Below are 22192 nucleotides of genomic sequence, written 5' to 3' on the forward strand. Positions count from 1 at the left end.
TAATAATGAAAGCAGAGGGTAAAATATGAAGACTGAAAAAATATTGCTGTTAAGGCATCACTTACATGAACATTAATATGTAGCATCGTATCTAAAACAGCAACCTCTGGTGACCAAACTGATGTTCATCCACAACCCCAGAGACCATGATGGAGGAGTCTAAAGTGGTGTGGATCCAGGTCGTAGCAACAATGTAGCAGGTCTGACCTCTGACACATTGTGCTGCTAAACTCTGCACTGTGCTGCACAAATTTGCAAATGAAGAGATAAGCTGACCCCTGCCTTTTCAACTGAGTTGATTTAATCCCCCAAAACTGTTTAATTAAAAAATAAATTAAGTAAAATTACTTCATACTGTATGACTTAGCCTTTATCGGCATCCCTTTCCTCCTGTTTGAAGGTGCAACACCAAAATAAATGGGAGTAAGTCTCTGGGAAGATCTCTCAAAAAGAGCAAAATATATCTGATTTATTCACAAATTTTAAAAGTTTGAAGTCTGTTTGTTTGTTTATTATGAAGGTAAAAACTTTGAATTAATTTAAATAAAGCCTAATTGACAGAAGTTTTTTGTAGCAAAGAATCAAATCCATCAATAATGAAATTGATAGATGAACACAGATCAGCACCTTTTCAAAGTGTTACCTAATTTTGGCATTCATATTTCCATGGGAGGAGAAATGGGACCTAATGAAGATTCTTCAGGAGGAGACATAGACAAGGGTGATGAAGGGATGAGAAAGGATGAGAAAGGATGCCATCAGAATCATTGAAGATCTATTTTAGGTTTAGTGGGGTGTTGTATCTGTTTAGGAGCTCTTAGTAACTGTATAATAACTTACAAAGAGTTTCCCTTGCTGTTACAACAACAGGCCCCCATTGCTTTACATCTGCCCTTATTACTGTACAAGTTCACTCATTCAGCCAACTAATACTGCCATCTTCTGGTGAAAAAGAATATCGCTCTACGATGACATCAGGTAAGATAAAATGGGCTTTGCATCAGTGACACAACATTGCCTTTGCAACAAAATTCAGAAAGAAATAGGGGGGATTACAGTCACAGTAAAACTCCTTCAGTGAAAACTCAGAAATTCATTTTATTGTTAAACTTAATATTAATAAACTTTTTATTAAGTTAAGTTATCAAGTTAATGAATTATTAAATTATTAAACTTAAACAATTTAGCAATTTACAATATGTAAACTAAACAGTTGGGCAGTCTTCTCTTCAAAGAAGAGAACTTTTATTTAAAAAATCTAAACTTATATTAAAATATTCAGGGCACCACAAGCCATTTACTCAGATTCATGCGTGAGCAGCATTTTATTGGTAAGTCTGGTTCATGTTGTTCAACCACTGGCCAAAATAATGGAGTCACCACGTCGAAGATATTCTTTCAGCTTCTTTACTTTGCAAATTAAACAAAGACATGAAACCAAATTGTTTTTGTTGAATAGCTAAATGGTCTGCCTTCAAATTTTTTACATTAATAATAATAATAATGAAAGCAGAGGATAAAATATGAGACCATTAAAAAAAAAAAAAAATCACAATTATGACTTTATTGTACATTCTCTGGCTTTTGTGTGCCCTTTATATGAACTGTACTAAACTTGGACTTCATCAGCAGCTGACATTTGACTTATTTCTGCTCAGGTACTTATAAACACAAGCACAGCTAAAGCAACACAGTGAGCAATGTTGCTTTTAACAATAATAGCTTTCGGTTAAAACAATGCATGAAAACAAAGTTCACTTTAAGAATTTGAAAATCTCTAAATAAAACTTTAAAAACCATTTGGAAATAATCGCTCCTGCTGCAGCTGTCACACAGTGGGCAGGTTGCCAGTCGGAAGTAAAGGCATAAAAATAATTAATGGGACATCAGCATAATTCAAGACTTTGTGGAAACATTCATAAAGAAGTTAGAAACGCTTCCTGTTAAAGGTGAGTGATGTATATATCCTTCTTGTATTTTCAGATTACAGTGCTTCACATTTTATCTGAACAGCATGCGTCGGGTGTGTTAGAAGATCAAAGATTTCTCAAATTATGTAAATAAGTCCTTATCACATTTTTAGACTAGTCCAAGCTGAAGAAAGGGGAAGAAAATACACCAGGTCAAGTTCACCAATTACCAAAACAGCAGTGTAAACACTCAGAAGTAGAGTCAAGAAACCTTTCCCAGAAGCACATAGGCAGAGTATGTTATTTATGATTCATTGGGCAACGCTAGGTAATATGCTGAGCTAAACTAAGCAAACAAGGTTCTGCTCCAGCTTTCTGTTTAGGTTTTACCAGAATGACAATTCAATTCTAAAGGAAAGTCTGGTATGAGAGAAGAGTACATAAAGTCTGTGTTGTCTGCTACTTTCTGCGCCACACAGGTATTGATGTTTGTCTGGGAGCCACACCATCACTGCAGGGGATGAAGTGAGTGCTGGTTTTCAAGCACACAGGAGTGAGTTTCAGACACACAAAGCAGAACTCTTTCTGACAGCGAGGACAGGTGATGTTCTTGCAGCCTGTTTTGTCGTGCTCCACTATCTCACCACAGGTGGGACAGGCCCGGATGGAGGGACAGGCATCGACCCCCCGAACCTCAGGGAGATCAGTAGTCTCGCAGTTCTTGAGAACTTCGAGTTCGTGGTTTACGCAGCCATCATTATCACAGCAGTCTGATCGTGGAGCTCTACCTTTCCACGGCCTCAAACACTGGCAGCAGAACTCATACGCTTTGTTGTTGTCTGCTGTACAGATTGTGCACCTCACACTCAGGTTAGTCAGGTCCTCTCTCTCCACATAAGTCTTGCACCCAGGACACTGTTGTGAGAAAAATAAAAAGAATAGTTTAAAATTTCCATCCATCCATTCGCTTCCGCTTATCCTTTTCAGGGTCGCGGGGGGCGCTGGAGCCTATCCCAGCTATCATAGGGCGAGAGGCAGGGTACACCCTGGACAGGTCGCCAGTCTGTCGCAGGGCCAACACACAGGGACAGACAACCATTCACACTCACATTCACTCGCACATTCACACCTAGTGGCAATTTGGATTATCCAATTAACCTATCCCCACAAGTTTAAAATTTGAAAAGTAAAACATTTTGTGCTTTCCTCTATATCTAGGATAAACTGTAGTCCCTTGGGCTGGAAAAGCCTGCATAAACCCAGCCCCACAAACTTTGCATGGAGAGTTGAGTTTAAAGGCTAGAAGGCCACACCCTGACAAGATCTCCAAAGAGTGGTGATCTCGGCCAAACGCATCATTCGATCAGAGCTTCCTGACCTTTTGTGCATCTACACCAAGCGGTGCAAGACCAAAGCCAGGAAGATTATGATGGACCTCTCCCATCCCAACAATGGACTCTTCTCACTGTTGAGGTCTGGGAAGCGCTTCCGCTCCCTTAAGGCCAAAACAGAGACAATGAATTCTTCCCCCCGCAACTTGGGCCCTGAACCAGGTGTAGAACTGGACTCTGCTACATCACATCACTACACACACTCTGTTTATTTCTTCTTATAATTTCTTTCTTAAATTGTTATTTACATATTTTTTACTGTAAATTTCTAAATTTAAAATCTGTAAATTTTGTACATTTCTTTATTGTAGTTTAATGGTCGGACATTACACAGCATTTCACTACATGTCATACTGTGTATAATTGAGCGTGTGACGAATAAAAATTGAATTTGAATTTGGAAAGGTGGGATCTCTCTGTGTAGAGTTTGCTCGTTTCCCTTTAGGTACTCCAGCTTCCCCCTACAAACCAAATTCGTGCTCATTCACCTATATTTGCATTTTCTTATTTCCATCTATATCTACTTTGTGGGATCTTTGACTTCTTGTGCATGTCACTTCTGGGAGTTTAAACATAAATTTTCAAGCAGGGAAGTTGAGTCGTCTTGCCCTGTGTCTTCCTGTCTTATGTCTGTTTGTTCATGATTGCTGAGTGGATTAGAAACACTCTCTATAGAAGACTTACTATTTTCAGCTCACAGTAGTCTCTGGCTGCCAGCTGGGCAATCTTCTCTTCAAAGTAGGCCATCTCTTCAACTGTCAGTGCTGCCAGCCTGCGCACCTCTGGATATGACCACACTTCACCACACGTCTCGTAGGTGTCCTCATTTAAAGCAGGACACTTAAATTTGTACTGGCCCTGCAGGGACACAAAAAGTTTAATCACCCGTAATGGGGAAGACATAGAGTGAGAAACTTTTATTTTTTTTAAAAAAGTTTAAAATGAAACAAAACAAAGTATTGTCTGGTAACAAAGAGCTTCATCATACAAAGATCAAACCAGATCAGGATGACAGTTTTTAAAATTAAGGGTGGCATTTCCATTTGACGTGTTTTCTATTTTGCGATTGTGACAGGTGAGACCTGAGTCTGGGAACCGCCCCTGGTGGGCGGAGCTGGTCCTTGCTCCTTTCATAAGCTCAGATGTGGGCAATTAGGTATTCCTCAGCAAACCTGAAGCTGCGAGTGCTTGGTCCAAGTTGGTGTTTTTAAATTTCTTTCCATGAAAGCTTGATGCGGGTCCCCCTAAACTTCTGTCAGAACGGTGGGAAACATTGCGTTCCCGTGAGAACAGTGTAGTGGACTTCACCGCCACTGACCCACATTTATTAGGGTGTGACGCGAACTTGTGGACAGAGTACCGAGCTGCTGCTTTGCCACATGGATTTCTGGCTGCGGGCAAAGGACCCGACACATCAGTGTGTTTTAATTTGTTTCATACTGGTGTAATTCGACAGACTGTGACTGCTGCGGCTGTCGATTTTGTTTGTTTCTTGTTTTATTTTTCTGTGTCAGTAGGCACCACAGAGATTGGTTCTTTTAGTATTTTAACCCCTTTTTATATATATATTGTCGCAGACGGTGAAGCGCTGCAGGGAAAACAAATCCTTTTTTGTCTCCCCGCTTTTGCATGCACGGCGGTGGGCCTGAGTGAAGACGGCACTGAAGATTTGCCTTTTTCTATAGTGTTTTGCCCATTTGGGGTCATGTGTGAGTTGCCGTCCCTTTAACCTGTGTGCTATGTCGATTTGTTCTTAAACGGTTCCCCGCAGCGCTTGTCCTGTCTCACGGGCAATCATACAGTTTTATCGTTTTTAATAAGGTAAAGTTTTTAATTGTTTTTAGGTGCCGCTGTTACACTGTTTCTTTTATTTTGTATTAAAAATTAAACTCTTTTTAACTGACTGTGCGCCTACGGCTCTGTCCTGTTTTAAATAGGTACCTACCACGGGTCACACTGTAAACATTGACCAAAATTTGGAAAGAAAAAGAACAAAAATGAAGACAGAAAGAAACCTGATCCAGCAGACTGCGGCACCATCCGGTCAGAGATTCCGCTGTGACGGCATGACCGCAGGACATCTCTGCTACGAGACTGTCATCACCGGCTGCACAAAACAAAGAGAAAGCACGACGAGTTTCATATCAACGTCACATACAGTCTGTATTTGACCAATAGGAAGAGTTACCAAAATACTGAATATATGTGCATTTTCCTTACATAAGCTAACACCGGCATAACACGTGTATATAACTGCTTTAGTTGGGTTAACTGGTAAAATAACAAGTATACAGACAACAGGTAAAAGTACAAACCGTTTATTTTAAACATATTTTAGTTCTTACATAATGGATCCAGCTCATCCCTCCTGTTGACAAATGTCAGCGTCGTATCGTTGGGGTCGTAGCTCTTGTCATCCTGATCTTGTGTCGTCATTCTGGTTCAGACGAGGAGGTTTGCTCTCTGTCCACAAATTTGATCTTGGTTTAAACACTACAAATGAAATTAGCACCGAGGATCTTGCTCTGTCTTCCTCTTTTAAAGCAAGATTAAACCAAGATTCAGCAGCCCGTTTAACTTTCAGTTTCTCTACGGTACTTACAACAAGTCACATGGTGCACGATAACAGGCTTGCATTCCCCTCTGATATATTCGCACTATGTGTACAGTTAATCCTCACAGCTTTAAGTAGCCTACCATATGAATATTAATTGTGGTTGTGATAAACAGTTGTGCGTTGGCTTCAAAAAAAAGACACCAATTAATGCTAACATTTGATAAACAAACGCTCCCTGGTCACATGACAAACAAAGGTGGAAATCACCCCCTCATAATAAACATTTGTAAACACTTTTACGCAGACGGAGAAGCGGAGATAATACCTTCAAAACAATAAAAAATAATAATTAAAAATAATTAGAAGATGAAGAATTTTGAGCGAAAGTGAAAGAATTTATCTGCTCTCTGACGTCAAACCTTGAAACCAAACAGCTGTTCGCACTGACATATCAGTGACAGACTTTAGAAGCGCAACAAATCGGACTTAAGCACAAAATGGGAAAAATCTACCAGGTTGTAGTTCATGGACTAAGGGGTCAGAAGATGATGTTGGACCTGTGCAACACCGAGGAGCAGTTTAAGAGCATGACCGTGAAACAGCTCAAGGAAAAATTGGCGCAGAAGCTTCCGGAGACCGCAGGTAAGACGGCAGATAGAAAACAGTGTATGTATGCTTTTATGTTGCTGATTAATTCAAAGGCATATTTACTGTAATGAGATTCTTTATATAAAGTTCCAATCCTAAAGTAAAACACTCAGCTTGAAGTGAAAGTAAGGAAGTGGCGATGATAAATAATGGTTTGATGAAAGTGCATGACAGTATTAGAGATACTTTACTGTGTCTGTGCGCGTGCGCATGTGATTTAAAAAAAGTTACTGTCAATAAAAACTGAGTGAAGTAAATAGTGAAGCCCAAAATGAAAGTAAGAACAATTAGTGCAAACTCTACATCAAACTGCTCAAGTTCATGTAGTTATTTGTAGTTGAAGAGTTTTAAAGGCAAAAATGTTAATAAAGCAGTTAGAGAAAAAAAAGTGCATTATGTGAAAACTCACTCTAGGAACGAGGAAATCCAACTTTAAGTACATTACTTAAGTAAAGTAAGTAAATGTGGGCTAATAATCTAATCCATCTCTGTGGATGTGCCTAATAAAAATGATATAGATTTACTTTAAAAAAAAATGTGTGTGTGTGTGTGTGCAGGAGAGGAGGCTCTGCGCCTGATATTCACAGATAAAATGTTGGATGGAGACGACACCCTTCTGTCTGAATATGGAATCCAGCACATGTCCGTCCTCCACATGGTGATGAAAGTTCCTGGAGGCCTGAAAGCTTGACTAAGATCATCTCCATCTGTCGTACCACTACTGCTGCTACTTTCTGTGATGCTTTAGAAAGTCTCTTGACACTGTTCACATGTATTGTAAATGGTTCACTTATTATACTGTTTTACTGTTTAGTGACAATGATCGTTTTATTGATCATCCTTTATTCCAAATACAACACCAGTCTGTGTTGTTCTATGAAATAAAACCTTTTTCCCAGTTATTTTCTTTGCGTTTTTGATTATTTTTAATCTTTATTTATTTATTTTTTTCCCAGTTCCCACATTAGTCTCGCAGTCGTGTAGATGGCCATAAAATATTGAATATAAAATATATTCCGTATGCTCACTTTGAGTAATTTTAGGAAATTGGCAATTGCTGAAACAAAGGACACTGTTTGATTTTCATTTTTTATATTTTAGTTATAGGTGCAAAATATTCTATAATGTAATAGTCTTTGGCGCCAAAGAAAAACGATTACAGGTCACCAGAGAACTTCAATCTATACACCTAAAAACCACAAACCAGGCGAGAAATTTGGGTGTAGTGATGGATGCAGACCTAAACTTAGAAAAACACATTAAGACAATAACAAAATCAGCCTACTATCACCTTAAGAATATATCAAGGATAAAAGATCTGATGTCTCAACAGGACCTGGAAAAACTAGTCCATGCATTCATCTTTAGTAGGCTTGATTACTGTAACAGCATCTTTACAGGTCTACCTAAAAAATCAGTCAGACAACTACAGCTCATTCAGAACTCTGCTGCTCGAGTCCTCACTAAGACCAAAACAGTGGACCACATCAGTCCAGCTCTGAGGTCTTTACACTGGCTGCCTGTCCGTCAGAGGATAGACTTTAAAGTTCTGATGCTGGTCTATAAAGCTCTGAATGGTTTAGGACCAAAATACATCAGTGACCTCCTGACCCAGTATGAACCTTCCAGATCCCTCAGGTCATCTGGATCCGGTTTTTTTTATCAGTTCCCAGAGTCAGAACCAGACACGGAGAAGCTGCATTCAGCTTTTATGCTCCACATATCTGGAACAAACTCCCAGAAAGCCTCAGATCAGCTGAAACACTCAGTTTATTTAAATCCAGGTTGAAGACTCACCTGTTCTCAGTTGCATTTGAATAAAACACCAAATCCACACTTTTAAGCTTAAATTTCAAAACTTGCATTTAACTACTGATTTTATCTATTTCTGATTTTATCTGTTTTGATTTTATATACTGCTTTGTTTGTTTGTTAATTAGTTTGTTTGTTTGCTTGTTTTAATCAATTTTAAATCATGCTTTTTATTTGTTTTTGTTTCTAATGTGTCTGTAAAGCACTTTGAATCACCTTGTTGTTGAATTGTGCTATACAAATAAACTTGCCTTTACGTTCTCCAAAATTGTTTTCATAGTTGGTAATAGTTCTAAGTTTAGTTTCAGTTAAGTTTAATAATCATGTTCTCTCAAATGCTTCACCTCCAAAAATGTGTCCAGTTCCTACAGCATAGTCACAAAGCATATTCAACAGTAAACCACAAGTTTGTCTCTGGTGTCTTTTCATAAATATTGAAGCAGCTGAAGATCCAGCTGCAGGTTTGCTGACTCATGAAACTTAGTCTGAACTGGTCCTCTCATTGGTCCCACACAGTTAAGAAAGGGGTAGTGATCTACCTCAAAATGAAGAACTGAAACTATCCTTTAGGACTGCAGATTTACACAAGTCAGCAGATTCCAAGTTCTTCAGTTCAAACACCATGAAAATAAGTACGCAGTATTACCTACTTACTTTACGAAGATGAAGAAAACTCAAATTGTCATCCTCAAACGAGAGGAAACTGGGTATGATGTTTAAGAAAAACCCAGGAACCATCAAGTCTCGAGCATGCTATCAATTTATAACTGCTGGAACAACATTTTTACTGTCCATAGTGAAGACAGTTATACATCTCTATGGACTGTGAGGCTGCTGACCAAGAAAGAAGCCACTGCTCCATAGTCAGCATCTTCAAGTTTGACTCAAATTTGCAGCGGCTCGCATTTAAAACCAAATGCCACCTGGAAAAAAGCTTTATGGTCAAACGTGACAAAGATTGAATTATTTGGCCACAAAAACAAGAGGTATTTTTGAAGGATTAAATATGAGGCTTCTCAACTTTTTGCTGGAAATATTTTATCAGCTTACTTTAAAGTTACAGTGGGGTGGACACACCTGTTTAACCATCCAGTGGAAGATATGTTTGATACTGTGAAGTGCTTTGAGAGTTTATGAGGATTATGTGAGCCAGGCATTTTGTTCTCTGAAAAAAAAAAAAAATTAAGGGAAATTACCCAACTGTGGTGTTTGGTATGTGGCAACCTGTTGCTTCACATTCTGTTTGACTAAATGAAAAAGTGTTTTGAAGTAATCTGTTAATCTAAGCTGTGAGTGGTGAATAAGGAACTTCACACAGACAGCATTATCATTACCACAAAGGGCAAAGGCTTACTTCAACTGCAGTACATAAAACCCATTATTTGACATAAAAAAAAGAAAAACTGAACTGTTAGTAATTGTTTAAAATTACTGTTGTTCTGTGGAGACATGACCTTTTATTGCCACAAAGAAACTGAAAGCATATAAAAATCTTCTAATATATCTTCTTGAAATCTTATCCAGTTCAAAGTCAGTGATAGCTGGCACCTATCTCTGCAATGAAAACAAAGCAATAAATGACTTGACCACTTGAAAACCAAACAAGATTTTCTAAAATAAGACTTTGTTTCTGAAAATTAATAAATAACCCTGTAAGGTATTGTCAGGCTGAATCACAGGGTTACAGACAGATGTATTTATACTGTAGTTTTAAAGACATGTTTCCTGGTACAACAAGTTTTCTGGCATGATATGATCTCAGCTGAGACTGAAGCAGTAAAAGAAGGTGTGGGAGAAACACCTGTGTACAAAGGACTTGCCACATCACCAGGTATACTTGTTTTACTAGGTTTGTGAAAATTACTGTAGCAAACTTATTAAAACTAAATCTCTGTATGTGCATACTCATTTGTAACTTGTAGTATTCGTACTTGACTTGCATTCCAATTTTCCGATGTGTTCACGTTTAGTTTACTTTTTTTTCTTTCCTTTATGTCCTTATATGCTGTTTTTACAGGTTTTTTTCAAAAGTAAGAGTTCAGAGGGGTATAGAACAAAGAAATGTGCTCTCTCTGCTGATGTTTATTGCTAAAGTGACAGCTGCACATTCAATAATCAAACATGCCTCAGTTTCTTTGCAGAAAAGAAAGTGAAATAACTAATATGAAAAACAATTTAGGAAATATTAAACAGGGAAACAATATATTTAAGATATCGACCAGATGATTTAAAAAATATACATCCCAGTTATTTTAAATATAAAAACATTCAATAAAATGTGTAATTAGCATAAGGATGTGGAGACATAAAATAAATAATCATTTAATAATGATTCAACTTAATTTGACTCCAAATCCTGGTCTGGCTTTTTTATTTGTATTTTTTCAAAGCAACAAAACATGAACACAACCCACTTGATTTAGCAGCTTCTATTTCTACATCATCTACATCAGTTTTGGTGTATATTGGGTAGTTTGTGTCATGGTGTTTTCGTTCTTCTCTTTTGGTTCTTCTTTTCTGCTGCTCTGGCAGACTTGCATCATTCAGTTCTACTCTTCTGGGCTTGGCTGCATTTGTTGTCTGAGATTTATTTTCAGTGACTCCTTCATTATTTTTGACACATCTCTCAGAGCTGCCCTATGAGGGTTTCCCTACACTTTCTATTCTCATGTTCTTCATCTTTGTCCTGATGATTTCAAAATCTGGAGTCTGCATTTTGTTCTTCATAAGTTATTTGAACTTTTCCTGACTTCTGTGAACCACGTCCTCCTTCTGTGACTCCCTGAATTTTTGGTCTGGCTTTTAGTTGAAAACTCTCTGCTTTAGTTTTTTCATTAGTAGCATCATCCTGGTTTTCTTTGGGTGCTTCTATTATTTCTGCTCCTGCTGGTCTCAGATGGGGTTTCTCTCTGATCTGAATTTGTTTAGTATTTCCTTCATATTCTTTCTTTTCCTCCACATCGACATCTTTCTGTGTTGTAGCAGCACCACTTACCTCCCCTACTGTGTTTTGTTCAAACTTACTGTGGTCACCTTTTTCGTCACCTTTTCTTTCTCTCCTGTCCTCCTTCACATCTCTGATTTCTCTCTCTACACAAACATCATTATCACTTGAATGTGTAACACTGATCTCCTGCATGTTCAGTGTATCACTGTGTCTGTTTCCATGTTTATGACTCTGATCATCTTGTAGTATGTTTTCTTTTCTATCATCAACTTTTTCTTTATCCTGAAATGTGTCACAGCACATCTCTGCTGTTGGTTTATCAGCACTAATCTTTCCTTTTGTGTCATGTTGAAAATCTGTTTTTGTTTTCTCCTCAGCATGAGAAGGACTACAGATTTGTTTATTCTCCTGATGTTCACATATGTTCTCTCCAACAGTGTCAGCTGGATGCTCTGCATGGCTTTTTTTCTCTGACTGTTTATCTTTAGCCTTTTCATCGTTATCTGCTTTATCATCCATTAATTTACTCATCTCATACTGTCTGCTTAGATCATCACAGACTGCTGATCGATCACTGATATCAAGTTTAAAATCAGTATTACTATCTGGTCTGTTCTTTTCAGCATCATCCACTTCTGTATGTTTTTGATCCAGGTCATCACTTCCAGTGGTTCCTTTGTCCTCATTTGGTTCTTTGTCCAGAGGATCTACGTTACAGGGGGTGTCAGGTGATCCCCCTGCTTCTCTTAAGTGAGCAGTCTTTGGATTATCCGCAGTGTCTGTCTTCTCCCCTTTTCTCTTTCTATTGCTCTTATTTTTCACATCTTGACTCAGCATGAAGCATGAAGCACAAAGTAGAAACAAAATCATTCAGGCACCAAACAGCTGAGGAAACAACAACAAAAATATTTTCTCTTACCTTTCTTTTTGCTATAAAACAGAAGATATGTAGTCTGGGACCTAATTGACAAACATGTAACAAATATGTTACCTTCACAGTTTCACAGTGATGTGTTTGGATAATATTTTATAACATATTTATTTTTTGCAGCAGTGTTTTTCAACGTATTAATATGTGTCTGTGTATGTTTACATTTTACTAACAGAGTAAATATTAAAATATACACATAAATGTTTCAATTTTTTTCATTGATTTTATTATTTTGCTTTTGCACAGGAGAGTTTTGGGGACAGAGTTGAATCAATCACAGAAAAAATCTGCAGTTGTGATTATAGCACAGTGTGATATGATACTTCAACATGTAGCACACTATAATTGAGAAAAGTGTATTTGACGCATGTTTAGTGCATAATCGTGTGAAAAGTTAAGAAATAATTGGAAAATAATGTGCAGTGGAAATAACAAGCACGAAAACTTACCTCTCAGTGTTATCCAGCTGGAATGGCTGAAAACCAAGCTGATGATGTAAAAAATAATAAAGTATGACATGAATGATCAGCTGGGCCACTGTAACACATGAGTAATGTAGGGACGTATTTTGGTATCAAAAATGTATAAGTGATCTATCTTACCTCTGTGACTCTGGTATCATCAAACTGATACCATCTGTCTCTGTGTTCCTCCTGGATCCTGATTGTGGCGGAGTAATGTCCACCTCTCAGATCCCCAAAATGATCCAGAAATGCATATAGTTCATATTCCTGACTCTGATTACCAAAGGAAAAATGGCAAACATCAGAATGACTGAAGAAAATAAAATGGATTATGATTAAATACTAAAATATTCTGCACATTTACCTCTGGCATCTGCAGGGTGTAGGGAACCTCCACAGAACAGGTGATTTTGAAGTATGACATGTAATTATAGTTGAACTCAAACCTCTTCAGCAGCAGACACAAAACATCTGGATGATGCTTTATTACATCTCTCTGAATGAAAAACATTTAATTTAGGACAGTTTTACTGATACAGCACCAAATCACAACAACAAACACCTCAAGGAGCTTGTCTGCTTCCATTACAAGTCAATATGTTTTCATAATTTTATTTAAAGAATAATAAAAGAATCAAAAACATTTTTAACTCACCATAGTACCATCACCTTTGTCATCACACTGCTCACAGTACATCTGATTTTCTCCACAGAAATCTGAAGGTTTAAAAAACTCTTCAATGCCCTTCACCTGAAAAATGTTATTCAAAATCAGCTCTGACAAAGATGTGCTGACCAGCATAAAGGCTGTGATTGTAAAGTGCTGGTAAATGTTTTCTCAGGGAGGAAGGTTTTCAATACACTAACTTTATTTAACATAAAAATGTAAAAGGTTTTGCATTATTAGCAGCTGCCATCAAATAAACTCACTCTACTGGTTTTTGAACACAGTCTTTCAGTTGTGTTACTGTTAAAATTATTTCGGCGTGCTGGTCTCTGACTGAAACATGGACATCTAATTATTTATCTCTGCATCAGTGCCATAAATCAGAATTTTACTCAAGACCTAAAGGTAAATATATGCAGAAAAATTATTATGTATTGCACGTCTCTTTGTTACTTGTCATATCCTTACCACGCTGTAGTCTTCACTGCAGGAATCTGCCAGTGAAAGAGGAAGAAGCCAAAAAGGTGCATCTCTGTCAGTCTGTATATGACCTTTAGAGCAGGTGGTCTTGTTTACTAACTGACCGTGGAAGATCTGAAAAAAGCACAAATACTTGTTGGCAAGTGATATTTTTTACCCAGCTTTCACATTGATAGGCTCACTTTTGGAACCAGTCAAAGAGAACAGTCTCTACCTGTGATGCATCCGGACTGGTCATTCTTAAAACCCTCTCCAAGCACTCTGCAGCATCACGCTGTTCATACACTGGGTGGGGAAATAAATGTGCATGCTTTCAACAAAACAATTAAGTTATTTAATTAAAAATGTTTTAGAATTATCCAGTCTAACAATTTAAACAAGTTAAACTATTAAATTACGTTAAAAAACTGCACAGGCTGAAGAAGACTTTACTTCAAGACTTGTTGTAAATTGATCTACTTTAGATCAATTTATTAGACTCTTCAAACAATTCAAAGGTTGTGCTGTTTTGTGTGTTAACATACTGTACCATTGTCAATGCCCAGCTTCTGTGTTATCTTATATGAGTATGCTGTGTGGTTCTGTAAGTCATCAAATAAGACTTTAAGATGATGATCAATAAACTCAGAGTGAGGATTTTTCCCAGAGTACCTACACAGAAGGAAAATATGAGTAATTAAAAATGCACAATAGACTTCATATTTGATAAATACTGGATCACACTTAAGCTGGGCTGTAACAAACCTTGTCACAGCCTCTCTGAAGTCCTTGGTCATGAACAGCACCTGCAGCACACTGTTCAAGTAATCTGTCGCTCCCTGGTTTATCAGTCCATGGTACCTCTTAGCTGCTGGGAGGAGACTGATCATGTAAATTTCAGAACGATGAGCAAATAATTATGGTGGATCATAGATTAAAACCCCTTCTGCTAATCAATTAAATCAATGAATTAATAAAACAATAAGAATTATTCAAACTGAACCATTAAGGTCAAGGTTGTCAGTAAAACTTTATTTGTAAAATGTTCAGAGACACCTTCTTTCTTATAGCAGTGCGGCTAGACAAAACGGTAAATGGCCTGTATTTGTATAGCGCTTTACTATTCCCTGAGGACCCGAGCGCTTCACACATTCAGTCATCCACCCATTCAAACACACATTCACACACAGTGTGAAAAGCACAGTCTAAACCAGGAGTGGCTGAGAGAAGTGTTTCTACCTGTAAGGGCGGTTATTGAAAGTCATCTAAAAACAATAGACGTAGATGTTAAATATATGTGTGTAAAAAAACAAAAAAAACTGGCATCAGATCTTACCAAGAGAGGTGCTGCTGAATAGCTGTCGAGTACTCTCCAACAGTTTTCTCCTCAGCATGAGAAGGACTACAGGTTTGTTTATTCTCCTGATGTTCACATATGTTCTCTCCAACAGTGTCAGCTGGATGCTCTGCATGGCTTTTTTTCTCTGACTGTTTATCTTTAGCCTTTTCATCGTTATCTGCTTTATCATCCATTAATTTACTCATCTCATACTGTCTGCTTAGATCATCACAGACTGCTGATCGATCACTGATATCAAGTTTAAAATCAGTATTACTATCTGGTCTGTTCTTTTCAGCATCATCCACTTCTGTATGTTTTTGATCCAGGTCATCACTTCCAGTGGTTCCTTTGTCCTCATTTGGTTCTTTGTCCAGAGGATCTACGTTACAGGGGGTGTCAGGTGATCCCCCTGCTTCTCTTAAGCGAGCAGTCTTTGGATTATCCGCAGTGTCTGTCTTCTCCCCTTTTCTCTTTCTATTGCTCTTATTTTTCCCATCTTGACTCTGATCATATTCATTACTGATGGTGGGTGGTCCACTGGTGGACACATCTGTGGACTCTGGAGTACCAGTATCTGCAGTGTGAAGCACAAAGTAGAAACAAAATCATTCAGGCACCAAACAGCTGAGGAAACGACAACAAAAATATTTTCTCTTACCTTTCTTTTTGCTATAAAACAGAAGATATGTAGTCTGGGACCTAATTGACAAACATGTAACAAATATGTTACTTTCACAGTTTCACAGTGATGTGTTTGGATAATATTTTATAACATATTTATTTTTGCAGCAGTGTTTTCTGACGTATTAATATGTGTCTGTGTATGTTTACATTTTACTAACAGAGTAAATATTAAAATATACACATAAATGTTTTAATTGTTTTCATTGATTTTATTATTTTGCTTTTGCACAGGAGAGTTTTGGGGACAGAGTTGAATCAATCACAGAAAAAATCTGCAGTTGTGATTATAGCACAGTGTGATATGATACTTCAACATGTAGCACACTGTAATTGAGAAAAGTGTATTTGACGCATGTTTAGTGCATAATCGTCTGAAAAGTTAAGAAATAATTGGAAAATAATGTGCAGTGGAAATAACAAGCACAGAAACTTACCTCTCAGTGTTATCCAGCTGGAATGGCTGAAAACCAAGCTGATGATGTAAAAAATAATAAAGTATGACATGAATGATCAGCTGGGCCACTGTAACGCATGAGTAATGTAGGGACGTATTTTGGTATCAAAAATGTATATGTGATCTATCTGACCTCTGTGACTCTGGTATCATCAAACTGATACCATCTGTCTCTGTGTTTCTCCTGGATCTTGATTGTGGCGGAGTAATGTCCACCTCTCAGATCCCCAAAATGATCGAGAAATGCATATAGTTCATATTTCTGACTCTGATTACCAAAGGAAAAATGGCAAACATCAGAATGACTGAAGAAAATAAAATGGATTATGATTAAATACTAAAATATTCTGCACATTTACCTCTGGCATCTGCAGGGTGGAGGGAACCTCCACAGAACAGGTGATTTTGAAGTGTGACATGTAACTATAGTTGAACTCAAACCTCTTCAGCAGCAGACACAAAACATCTGGATGATGCTTTATTACATCTCTCTGAATGAAAAACATTTAATTTAGGACAGTTTTACTGATACAGCACCAAATCACAACAACAATCACCTCAAGGAGCTTGTCTGCTTCCATTACAAGTCAATATGTTTTCATAATTTTATTTAAAGAATAATAAAAGAATCATAAACTTTTTTTAACTCACCATAGTACCATCAACTTTGTCATCACACTGCTCACAGTACATCTGATTTTCTCCACAGAAACCTGAAGGTTTAAAAAACTCTTCAACGCCCTTCACCTGAAAAATGTTATTCAAAATCAGCTCAAACAATCATGTGCTGACCAGTGAAGTGAAGCTAAGAATCTTTCCTCAAGGAGGAAGATTTTCAACATGGCCTACTAACTTTATTAATTCAGACTCAAAGGTTAAGATGTATTGTTTAAGAGAAAAGTGAAAAGAAAAGCCATGAAGTAAAATTACCACTGGGTTTTTTTTTTGTTTTTTTTTTTGTAGTTTCAGCTCTGTACACCACCACAGTGGAGTGTAAATCAGTCAATATGTGACTAAAGTGCAGACTTTTAGGTTTAATTCTTTTCTTTTTTTTTAATTTGTATGACCTGTATCAGAATTACAGCGTTTACAGGTTTTTTTTCAGAGATCATTGCTGTACATTTTCCTGCTAAATAATCAGATACTTTAGACAAACCAGAAAACTCAAAAGAGTGGACATACATGATTATATACCTATATTCTTCATTGTGATTCCTTTCCACTCATTAACATCAAACAACAGTGGGAGACTAAGTTGGAAGTACAGCTTCAGACTTCTGGTAGTACAAAGCGCTGCACAGAATCTACTTAAGCAAAGCTAAATGTTAAACTTCATGCTGTGGATTTAATAAAACAGTCATTTACTGGGGAAAATATACAAATATTATATATCTTTTACTGGCAAAAGCATGTAAGTTCAAAATGTTTCCTCACAGCTGTCATGTCCTGGCAGACAGAACATGCTGAGAAGTTTGCAACTTGTCAGATCCTTACCACACTGTAGTCTTCACTGCAACAATCCACCAGTGAAAGAGGAAGATACCAAAATGGTGCATCTCTGTCAGTCTCTACATGACCTTTAGAGCAGGTGGTTTTGTTTACTAACTGACCGTGGAAGATCTGAAAATACAGATGCACAAAAATCTGTTTCTTTCAGTTATAATTAGAAAGCATTTGTTCACAACAAAAGTTGTTCAAAGCATTTTATACTCTAAGGCAAAGACTCCACAATTAAACAGTGATATATTGATCCAGTGTATAGATATAGATATCCTTTAGCATCGATGAAGACCTTACCATTGATGCATCAGGACTGGTCTTTCTTAAAATCCTCTCAAAGTACTCTGCAGCATCACGCTGTTCATTCACTGTGACAAATGCATTTTTGTAAAAGTCATTTTGTAATTTTGCCCTACAATTTTCCATTTTTATAATGATGAAATAATTAGATCAATGATAGTAATATTTTTAAAGTTATACAGTGCTCAGGAGTTTACAGTGTTAAAAAGGTTTTGTTGTTCTGTACCGTTGTCGATGCCCAGCTTGTTTGTTATTTTATATGTGTATGCTGTATAGTTCTGTAAGTCATCAAATAAGGCTTTCAAATCATGATCAAGGAATTCAGAGTGGGGATTTTGTCCAGAGTACCTACACAGGAAGTAAACATGAGTGATTAAAAATGCAACGTAAACTTCATATATGATAAATACAGAATCACACTTAAAGCTGGACAACAAACCTTGTCACAGCCTCTCTGAAGTCTTTGGTCATGAACAGCACCTGCAGCACACTGTTCAAGTAACATGTGGATCCTTGGTTTATCAGCCCATGATACCCGTTAGCTGATGGGAAGAGAGAATTCATACAAAGAAGAAATATATTTAAAACATGAGCCTGGATCATAAAATACCCAAAGAGAAATAAACCAAAACAGTCAAACCCATTTATATTTTATTTATTTATTGATAATTTATTCTATAATTATTATATTTTAATTTCTACATATAGGAGTTTAACTGGGTATTTTTTATTTCGAATTTCTTTTGTCGATATTACGCTAAAATATCTAATTTGCCACTTCTAGTCAAATCTAGTTGTTTGATGTGGTCGGCTGATTGGGAAAGCACGTGCCGATTTATATTGTGTTCCAAACTTTACAGTGCGAGAGAAAAAAGAGAGCCAGTAAAGAACTACCTGTAAACCTCCAAAATAAATTGCGTTGACCCATAGATCAGGGCCATGTAAGGATGGAGCATTGCCAGGAGTATAGTGGCCTCAGTAACTGGTCAACTAGAACAAGCAAAGCTCTCTTCCAGTGTCTGTCCAAACTAAGTAATAAACAGTGCAATAAATTGGTTAGAAAAAAGAATCTAAACATAACTTCAGAAATCCTGAGAGAGATCTAGAATTCAGCAATGTTCTATCTATTAAACATTTATGATGATAAGGATGTTGATGAAGGCTAAATGGAAAAAAGCCAGCTCCAAGTACACGAGTAGGGTACTAAAAAAGACAAAAAGGAAATCGAAATTCCTGGACGCTGGATAAATATACAACTTACACAATACGCTTGAGGAGGAAAACAAAAAACAATCAAAAATTGCTCTAAATGTTTACTAAAATCTTTGAAATATTTGTTGTAAACAATACCTGTGTCCTTTCCGCTCATTTTCACTTCACTTGATCTTCTGCTGAAGAAACTGCTCCTTAAAAGGAATAAACGGCAATTAACGGGAAATAAACAACAGCACATACAATCCTTCCTTCGGTTTATTTCAAGGCATTTCTCTGGATCCTTCGGAAACTACTTTATTCTCGAGGCAAACAAACAAACTGCGACCTGCAGATCCAGTGAATTTAAAAGCACCGGAATACTTTCTCTTTCTCTTCTCGTCGAGTTGCTGCAATGTTGCCTTCATGCTGTGTTGGAAATCTCGAAATTATCAAAAGACAGCTAGATGACTGACAATGATTTACAGTTGTTTTCTTTTCAGAACCAGATTATTAAAAATGTGAATGAAGAACACCTAATATGTTCTGACTCACAAACACAACACACAGGAGCTATTAACATGGACTTCAGTTTCGGAATCTATTTTAGTTCAGGACTTGAAATTGGTGTAAGATCAATTGGGTAGTATATGAAATTTACGCAAGACAATGAACGCAGCATATGAAGTAATTGACAGGGTGAAAAGGAGATCTGGATTTCATTTTTACAAAGCTTATAATATTGTATTTAATGTACCTTCACAAGAAAAGATGTATTGTGAAATGTATTCATTGACGTCATCTGCGTCACTTTGAAATTCAACAACTGTTTTAATCTATGAAATAATTTTTAATCACAGATTTTCAGAGACAAATCACTCACTATGCTTCTTGCTCATGATTCAGAGAACCTCCTGCTGGATATACACTAGAGGAAACGTGAGAAAACGTGCCCTGCATTTATTAACGTATTATTACGGCTTCTGTTTTCTAAGGACCTCCAAATATGCACGCTTAATCAAAGATGACACAGTTGAAATAATACAGTTTTATTTTATTCATCAGTGAAAAATGAGTGTATCAGAAGTGCTTTAAAACAAGGCTAAAATATATGTAAACAGTTGCGAGAGCTTTCACGTAGCGTCAACGGCATTGGCAGCTGTAGGTGGAGCCTGTCTCGCTCAGGCTCTCAGTCCTCCGGGAAGTCTCAGCACTACTTGGATAACAGACATATGCTGGATTCCATATTCAGACAGCGCCTTCTTATCTTCATCCAGATTCTTGTCTGTGAATATCAGCCGCAGATTCCCATCTAACACACAGAGAGTGAGTGAGAGAGAGAGAATAAGAGAGTTTCTACTTTTTCTGCGTTAACGGTTCACTTTACTAAACTAAATAATTAAATGAATCTATAGCAAAATTCAAAATAAATAAACAAAGCTTCATAATGTAGCTTACTTTTCTTTGGATCATTCGTTAGCCCCAGTGCTTACTTTAAATATATTATACTCTTCCGCGAGCAAGAAATCTAAGTCTTGATCCGCCACAACAAATTAAATATATTTTCAAAGGACATTTTGGAACAACCTGAACAACATGAAACCAAGAAAATTACCCTGAGCTCGTTCATCGTGTGGACAATACAACGTAAATTATGAGTGTTTCACTTCTCTTTGTATTTACCTGCAGTTTCTGGAAACTTCTGTCTTATTTTTTCCCTCAGCTGCTCCACTGTCATGTTCTTGAACTGCTCCTCGGTGTTGCTCAGGTCGACGGTCACCTTCCCACCTCTTACTCCAGAAACGACGACCTGGTACAGCTTCCCCATTCTGTGCGCTCCCTCCGCTTCTGCTGCGGACGCTAATAAGGTACTTCTGGGTCTGACGTCACAGGGCTGAGTATACTTTCACTTTCATCTAAATGATTGTTTTTACCACTCATGCGTCTTCTTTTTCTTTTTGAGTTTTACACAGCTCTATAAAAATGGGTTTGATATATTAGATTTTCTCTACAAAATGCAAATTCAGGGTTTTTTTTGTAAAAACAAACCAATGAAAAACAAATACATGGTAACAATCTTCAAACAGTGTTTATGAGAAGCAGTTTACCATTGTCTACATTATAGTGCCTGTGCTGTGCATCACTCACCATTTACACACTCAATTGTTCAGTGTGTAAATGCATTCCCTTATTGGACACCCAAACATAGCTGGAAATCATCTGATATACCAGTTCATGATGAGTGGGCGTGTTTGTTTACCAGCTGTTCCCTTCTCCTACGCATTTTATTAAAAGTCAGTGCTGCAAAAAACTCTCTATAAACGCCACTGTAAAATACCGTATTTGTTTATTTTTATCACTATTATTTATTAGCATTAAATAATTCTTTAAAACATTTAAAAAAAGCTTTAATTAACTGCTGTCCTCATCATCAGCGCAAAAGAGTAAATAAAGTGAAATAAAGATACAAGAACACAGACCTGTTACAGAGCGCTGTTTCACGTGACTTCTGGTAACTGCAGGAGGAAGTCAAAGTTGTCAACACTCGGTGTTCCCTTCACTTACTGCAGACACAGATTGTTTATCCACGGAGAGGACGGAAAGTTTCTGAGCTAAAATGACCGAAGAGAAACAATACGACCCCAGAGACACGACCCAGAAATTCGTCAACAGGCCCGATGATCTGGATCCGCTACATATATAAGAAAACTGTTTAGTAGCCTAATCATCACTGAAGCCCCTTAATTCTGCTCTTTTTAATAACTGTGCATAATTTGATTTGGAATTATTATAACAAATGCACTGGTTATCCCAATTAAACCAAATGAAGTAGTATTTCATACACAAATTTTACTTTTGTGCTAAATTTCCGGGGACGAAGTCTTTGCGCAAAGTACGTTCTCTTTAATACCGGGCAGGCTTTTCCACACTGTTG

At 37.2% G+C, this 22192-nt stretch overlaps 4 protein-coding genes across 5 annotated transcripts; 1 reads left to right on the forward strand and 3 right to left on the reverse strand.

Annotated features, from left to right (window-relative positions):
• Positions 1-106: 106 nt before the first annotated feature.
• Positions 107-6105, reverse strand: LOC120740989 (E3 ubiquitin-protein ligase dbl4-like). Of its 2 annotated transcripts, XR_005697526.1 has the most exons (5): positions 5647-6105; positions 5317-5408; positions 3986-4159; positions 2267-2825; positions 107-1940 (listed from the first exon to the last, which is right to left on the reverse strand). XR_005697526.1 is itself a non-coding variant. In XM_040043581.1 (4 exons), exons 1-4 carry the CDS (start codon positions 5735-5737, stop codon positions 2370-2372), a joined length of 813 nt encoding a protein of 270 aa, XP_039899515.1. In that variant the 5' UTR covers positions 5738-6105; the 3' UTR covers positions 2062-2369. The 2 variants fall into 2 exon arrangements, 1 of the variants encoding a protein (XP_039899515.1); XM_040043581.1 differs by lacking the exon at positions 107-1940 and having other exon boundaries at positions 2062-2825.
• A 126-nt stretch (positions 6106-6231) lies between these two features.
• On the forward strand, positions 6232-7408 carry zgc:194655 (uncharacterized protein LOC794380 homolog). Its single transcript, XM_040043588.1, has 2 exons — positions 6232-6500; positions 7064-7408. Exons 1-2 carry the CDS (start codon positions 6356-6358, stop codon positions 7195-7197), a joined length of 279 nt encoding a protein of 92 aa, XP_039899522.1. The 5' UTR covers positions 6232-6355; the 3' UTR covers positions 7198-7408.
• Positions 7409-9665: 2257 nt separating this feature from the next.
• Positions 9666-12119, reverse strand: LOC120740981. The gene is made up of 2 exons (XM_040043572.1): positions 11911-12119; positions 9666-11775 (listed from the first exon to the last, which is right to left on the reverse strand). The coding sequence occupies exons 1-2, from the start codon at positions 12100-12102 to the stop codon at positions 11014-11016; spliced, it is 954 nt and encodes a 317-aa protein (XP_039899506.1). The 5' UTR covers positions 12103-12119; the 3' UTR covers positions 9666-11013.
• A 2329-nt stretch (positions 12120-14448) lies between these two features.
• Positions 14449-19884, reverse strand: LOC120740977 (ubiquitin carboxyl-terminal hydrolase 35-like). Its single transcript, XM_040043565.1, has 14 exons — positions 19417-19884; positions 18506-18608; positions 18293-18414; positions 18064-18134; positions 17761-17886; positions 16918-17013; positions 16626-16757; positions 16400-16534; positions 16247-16284; positions 15787-15827; positions 15446-15702; positions 15123-15310; positions 14552-14654; positions 14449-14458 (listed from the first exon to the last, which is right to left on the reverse strand). Exons 1-13 carry the CDS (start codon positions 19517-19519, stop codon positions 14651-14653), a joined length of 1416 nt encoding a protein of 471 aa, XP_039899499.1. The 5' UTR covers positions 19520-19884; the 3' UTR covers positions 14449-14458; positions 14552-14650.
• Between the last annotated feature and the right edge of the window lie 2308 nt (positions 19885-22192).

The sequence above is a fragment of the Simochromis diagramma genome, unplaced genomic scaffold (genome assembly GCF_900408965.1).
Source record: "Simochromis diagramma unplaced genomic scaffold, fSimDia1.1 OVJJ01000656.1, whole genome shotgun sequence".
Lineage (NCBI taxonomy): Eukaryota > Metazoa > Chordata > Actinopteri > Cichliformes > Cichlidae > Simochromis > Simochromis diagramma.